The sequence below is a fragment of the Gracilinanus agilis genome, chromosome 6, assembly GCF_016433145.1.
Source record: "Gracilinanus agilis isolate LMUSP501 chromosome 6, AgileGrace, whole genome shotgun sequence".
NCBI lineage: Eukaryota > Metazoa > Chordata > Mammalia > Didelphimorphia > Didelphidae > Gracilinanus > Gracilinanus agilis.
The window spans coordinates 295,603,387-295,610,173 of record NC_058135.1 but is presented as its reverse complement, the minus strand read 5'-3'; the positions used below and the strand labels follow the sequence as shown (position 1 = coordinate 295,610,173).

The window sequence follows — 6,787 nt, the reverse complement described above, 5'->3', positions numbered from 1 at the left end:
TAAGGAGCTTCAGAGTGGGAGGAGCATTGGGCATAGAGTCAGGAAGACCTGAATCCAAATACAGTCTTAGACACAAGCTTTGGAAACCTAGACAAGTCAATGACCCTCTGCCTACCTCCGTTTCCTGAAATGTCTCCTTCCCAGGGACATGGTGAGGATTAAATGAGACATTTATGAAGTGCTTAGTATACTGTCTGGCATACAGTAGGCATTTAATAAGTACTTGTTGACCTTGGAGTTCAAACCCTAGACACCAACAGTAGGGATGAAGGAGATCCTAGTTCATGTCTCAAGGAGGAGGCAGGAGGGAGCTGCAACTTAGGCTGGGGCAGAGGGCTCCTTTCATGTGCTCCCCTGTGGGAGCATCTTGTTCTCAGCCTTGAGAGGAGACCTCTGTGGTGTTGGGGTGAAGAGTGTCCCTCACCCTACTTTCGAATTCCTGCGGGTCCCCCAGGGCCCTCTGGAGGACCACTCTAAGGGGCTCCCTCCCTCTTCGCCTTTGGCTTCCCAGGAAGAAGTAGATGAAAGGGTTCGCGCTGCTGTTCACAGAAGCCAGGAGCAGAGAGAACACGTGATACCTGAGATCTAAGCCAGCGAACGTATATAGGAAATCTACAATCCCCGCAGGCACTCCGCAGAGCAGGAACACGAGGACGGTGAGCAGGACCAGGAGGTAGAACCTGGGGGGTTGCTGGCGCTGGGAGCCGCACTGGACCCTCAGCACCAGGATCAGGCTGGAAGCACACAACACTGGGGTGAGGAGGATGAACCACACGAACAGGGTAATGGTGAAGGGAAGACAGTGGGGGGAATCGCACGTATAAATACAAAGAACCCAGTATGTCACGCAGAAAAGTCCCGCCAGAGCCCACAGGGCAGCGCACACAGCCGCAGACGCGTGCTTGGGCCGGTGACATTTGTACCAGATGGGGAAGAGCACAGAGAGACAGCGCTCGGTGCTGATCGCCGCCAGCAGGCTCAGGCCCAAGTGGTAGAAGAGGAACGTGAAAGTGATCACTACCTGGTCTGTGACATCATTAAAATAGCCAATAAATCGCTTCAAGTAGACCCCAAAGAGGCCGCAGAGGAAAAGGGCGTCAGCCCCGGCCAGGTTGAGGATGTAGACAGAGAAGGGGCTCCTCTGGATGCGGAAGCCCAGGAGCCACAGGATGATGCTGTTCCCCACCAGCCCAACCAGGGCGATGGCCAGGGTGATGATCTGCTTCCAGTCACCTAATCCAAATTCTCCAAGTCCACAAGGCACTAAACTCCCGTTTCTTCTCTCAGTTGTGTGGTCAGGTGTGGGGGACGCAGCCATGGTCCCAGGAAGCCCTGCTCTTCTCGGATGCCCTGAGGACACGAAGACAAGGAAGTGTGTCAGGGATTCCTCCACAGCTTTGCTCTAGTCTCTGACTTCAATAGTTAGTCTCCTACTCCCCACTTCCTCTTTCTTGGATGCTGCTAGTTGACACTGAATTGCCCAGAGCCCTGGACCTAGACTAAGAAAAGAGTTCATTACAGCCCCAGACACTTACTAGCTTTGTGACCCTGGGCAAGTCATTTAACAGTCTGCCTCAGTTTCCTCAATTGTGGCTAATAAGAGCACCTACCTCACAGGAGGAACAAATGATAAAGCATTAGTAAAGTGTCTGATATAGTGCCTGCCTGACTCATTGTTCTTCAGTCATTTCAGTTTTGCCAGACTCTTTCTAATCCCATTTGAAATTTTCTAGGCAAAGGCAAAGACTCTGGCTTGGTGTGTCTTTTTCTTTTCCAGATCATTTTCCCAATGAAGAAATGAGACAAGTAGCTGTGAGTAACTTGCCAGGGTCACACAGCAAGTGTCTGAGGCCAGATTTGAACTCAGAAGATGAGTCTTCCTGAATCAAGGCAGTTCCATCTAGGTCAGTGATTTAAACCTTTTAGAGACCAAGTGTCATAACCTGCCAACCCCACTAGAGACTGAGTGCAAATGCTCTGCCCTTCCCCCCTTCCCCCTTACCTCAGTCAGGAGAGGAGAAAGCACTCCCATTGGGCTGCTGGGCAGAGGGATGGGTGACTCAGATGCCTGGAGAGGGGAAGAGGAGTAGCCCCACCCCTTTGCTCCCCTCCAGTTCTGCTCCCTCCTCCAGTTATGTGCCAGCTGTGAGCTCTGCTCCCAAACCTAGCTCTTTCCAATCCCACCACAGGAATCACCTTCACCACAGACTCAACAGGTTGACCTCTGCCCACCTTACCCCAGGCAGGGGAGGTAGGAAGCATTCCCATTGGGTTGCTGGGTAGAGGGACAGATCATGTGAAAAAATGTCCTCAGACCTGTGGAGAGAGGGAGAGAAGCAACTCAGCCCCTAGTACCTCTGGCTTTCTAGTAAGGAACTCTGGTGGGCCACAGCACGTATGCCCTCTCTTCCACATGTGCCTTAGGTTTGCCACCACAGATCTAAGTCCTCTTCCCCACCTCAATCCACTTAATCCTCAAAAAATTCCTTTGTCTCTGCACCCCCCTCTCCACCAGCCTTTAATTAATTGAAAGTGTCTGTGGGAGTGAATTGTTTACATGTTAATATAGGATAAGTAAGACCTTTTATCAGAACTTTAAGATTCCTAGAGAAGGGTTAAAAAAATCAAAGGTCTTTGGGTAGATTCGATCAGCTTGAACGGTCTTAGATGGGAGGAGCTGGGCTAAGATCTGGCATTGTTGTTTGGTTCTTTTGGTTGAGTGACTATGACTCCTTTTGGGATTTTCTTGGCAAAGATACTGGAGTGGTTTGCCATTTCCTTCTGCAGTTCATCTTTACAGATGAAAAACTTTGTTCCTTTCTCCCCTTTCACCATATCTCCTTTTCTGGTGTGATAGTGGGGAATAGAAATGAGCCTCTGGAAGACGTCTGAGGATACTCTTGCCTCTCCTTTCTGCTCTGCCCAGACTCTAAGAAGCCCTTCATTTTCCTTTCACTTTTGCTCTTTCTTCAGTGTTGAAGAGTACATGGGAGACTTGGCTTCTTTCTGTATCCTATGTGGACAGACTTTAGCATGGGCTGAGCTACTTTTTAAAAAATTATTATTCTAAATGTTTACAAATCCAAACAAAACAAGAATTTCCATACGTAAAGAAAAAGAAGATATTACACAAGTGAAGTCAGATCTCCTATATGTTTAACTTACTTTTCCTCATATCTGTATAATAGATCTCATCCACTAGTGTTCACCCTCTCTGTCCCTTATCACAGAGGATATCATTATGGAGGCCAACATATACGTGTAAATTAGTTTTTCCTGCTTTATCTTTCTGTTCACTTTCTGGAGGTAACATTCTCAGTTTATTCTTCTAGTATTAGTTCTACTGAGCCACTTCTGCTTAATTTAGTACAACAGATATTTCTTTATCCTTTATGTATGCAAGCATGAATGTAGGTATTTGTTAATTAATTTATTCAGCCACAAATTCATTCACACATTTTTTTGTATTTTAAATTTTGTCAGTAATCTTATTTTAAACAATTTCTATTGCTCAATATACTATCCCTCACCCTGTCATTTTTTAATCAAAGAAAAAGAGAGAAAAAATACTTTAGTACAACTGACCACGATATAAACCAAGTCCCACAGTATATACAGTATTCCACATCCATCATCATTCACTCCTGGAAAGGAGGGAAAGGAATGCAATAGTCTCTTGGTTGTTTCTCTGTCCCAAACTGTGATGAACATTTGCTCAGTCCTTACTGTTTGGAGCGGCTGAGCCCAGAATCATTTTCACCACCAGGCATGGTCCTGGGAATGCAAAGACAAGGAAATTGTCCCTGCCCTGAAGAAGCTGATATTCTATTGAGAATGGACAGAGCCTCAGATGTAGCCAAACCAAGCCTTTGAAGAGCCCTGGACATGACTAACTGTAGTCTCAGGACTGTTGATTTCTGTGGCCTCAGCTCCTCTTTACTGGCAAATGGTATGCGTTAGGGATAAATGTCTATTCTGAGTGGGGTTGGTCTGTTAGTGCTGATTAAGAATAGAGGAAACATCAAGGAGACATCGTGTCCACTCACACTGAGCCAGAGATTTGGTCTGGGGAGTGGGAACAAGAACATCAGCATTCTCAGGTTGCAGGAACTACTCAAGCCCTCGAAATTAAACTCTCCCTACCTGCTAGAGGCATACTAAGAAGCACCTGAAGGTTGGGGATTGCTCTTTGCCTACAAGGGAAAAATGGATGGGAAAACAGCAGCAGCAACTTCTCTGACCCTCTTCCCCAAACTGACCTCATTTGCCAGCTGTGAACATTGAAAGCATCAATGCAAATGCACAATTAAAGGATTAAACTTACAGAGAAATCTTCAGCAGATCCAAGATGACAAAGAATTACAAGGAAAGGCCCCTAGTTGAGGGGCCTTTCCTTCCTCTTCTCCAGGGTCCTTGCGGCTCTTGTGCCTGGTCCTGCAGTTGATGACTGGCCCTGTTCTCTGGAGTCTCTTGGCCAGATGGCGGTGGGCTTGGAGCAGGATTCAGAGCAGCTGCTCTCTTACCTTTACATTCCCTTCCCTCCTCCCACAATCACAGAGAACCAGTAAAAGAGACTTTCTACTTGCATTTAGGCACCAAGGGTCTAGATTTCCCAAACACTTCCCTCAAGAGATAAACTCTCCAAAGCTTTCAACTTCAGAGTAAGCCCCCAAATGATGTTTCTCTGGTAAAGACTTCAATATTCTCTATTAGTTTTTGAACAAAAGCATTAGAGAAATTACTGTTACATTTCTGTGGTTGATTATCCCCCAATTCACTGTTTTTTTCCCATCATTCTTGGGTGCTTATTAGTCATGTTTCCTGCAATTTAAGTAAATCAAATCCCTTGTGAGCCACCAGGTTCATTAGGTCCATTTCTAGCTCTCACAGAACGTTTTCTGAAAGGGGAATTTAGTAGTCTGTTGGCTTAGCTTTCCAGGGAGATCCTAGATAAGTCTTAGATTTCCTTAGACTAATGTGTGTATAAGAGTGAAGCCTGAACTGGCAGGATTCCAGGATCTTAAGATTCTTACAGGAAAAAAGTATATATGCATATGAACATCTACACACACCCATATATACACTCATTGGCAAAATTTACATATTAATATACAAATATGGCCATATAGGAATGAATCCACATATATGTAATATAATTATGTAGTATAACCCAATACATACATTCATTCATACATGTGTTTTTATTTATGCCAGGCACTCAGGCTGGGGGTTCATGAATAGATTTCAGGGTTTCTTTGTACTTGAATGAAGAAAAATATATCTTCATTTTCACTAACCTCTAACTGAATTTCAATAGTTCATTCCATTATTAAAAAATATTAAATATTCTGAAGAGGAGACGTCCATAGGCATCACTAGTTGGCTTACAATGCTCATAACCCAAAGATACAAAAATGTATGTGTATAAAAGCACACATGAAAATATATTAATATTATTTACAAACATATTTGTACATGTTTATAATACTGAATACATTTATACATGGCAATATGACTGAATGTATGTATCCATTTATGTATCCATTTGCCTCTGCTACCCATATACTTTCCCTATAGGCAAACAGAGATCAGGATGCTAGGTCAGTCACAATCAATAGCAGAGACTAAAACTTGTCCCCTGCTTCTCTTTAGGGCCTCTGCTCTTCATTCTCTCATCCTTCAACTTCCTTCCTCTACAACATTATCCATAGAGTAGGTCCCCATGACAGAGAGATGGAGTAACAAATTCTGCAGCTGGCTCTTTCTTCTAGTCATATGATATCTAAAATACTCTATTCCTCGGAAACCTGCTTTCAAACTGCATCATAATAGAATGAATAGAGTAATGCCCTCCATCCCAAAGGAGATATTGGCTTGGATTCTGGCCCAACACTGCATTTCTGAACAAATATGGGAAGTCTCTTTCCTTGTCTTAGCCTCACTATACTCATTAGTCCCATGAAAGTCCATCAATCAACAGGCATTTTTTTTAAACCCTTAACTTCTGTGTATTGGTTCCTTGGTGGAAGAGTGGTAAGGGTGGGCAATGGGGGTCAAGTGACTTGCCCAGGGTCACACAGCTGGGAAGTGTCTGAGGCCGGATTTGAACCTAGGACCTCCTGTCTCTAGGCTTAGCTCTCAATCCACTGAGCTACCCAGCTGCCCCCAATCAACAGGCATTTTGTAAAGTACTTACTAAGAGTCAAGAACTCTGCTAGTTGCTGGAGATAAAGAGACAAAAGAGAAATCAGTTCCTACTCCCAAAGACCTTATACTAGACTCAGGGGCAGCCAATGTGTGCATAGAGGTATGTTTAAAAGGATGTATATATAGGTTATACATTTGTATGAATTCTCTAAATATATAGAAATGGCTCTGAAATGGTTCAGATAGATATGATCTGAGGTCAAGCCCACATTTAAAGAGAGTGGGAAAAAGGGCCATTGTCAAGCTGCTTGCAAGCTAGGTGGAGTTGTAGGGAGAACACAGAGTTTCCAGAACCTTAAGAGAGTGAGAAGTTTCTCCTCCAGCTTAAAACATGGGTATTGTGTTGGACTTAGATTTATATTACACCCCTTACACATCTCTCCAGTCTCAGGGTGCAATGTTTAAAGATTCACTTAAAAAATGACTTCTCTGACTATGTTTAAGGGATCAGGTTAGCTGTACACAGCACATTTTGGCCAATTTATATCATATGGTGGTTATACAAGAGACCAACAAAAGTAATGAAAAGTATGTAATTCAGTTGTCTAAGCAAATGCCAGCAAATATCAGAGAAGTTCTA

At 44.1% G+C, this 6,787-nt stretch overlaps 1 protein-coding gene across 1 annotated transcript; it reads right to left on the bottom strand.

Moving 5' to 3' along the window:
• Positions 1-373: 373 nt before the first annotated feature.
• LOC123252834 (mas-related G-protein coupled receptor member X1-like) lies at positions 374-1,318 on the bottom strand. The gene has a single exon (XM_044682072.1). It carries the CDS (start codon positions 1,316-1,318, stop codon positions 374-376), a length of 945 nt encoding a protein of 314 aa, XP_044538007.1.
• Between the last annotated feature and the right edge of the window lie 5,469 nt (positions 1,319-6,787).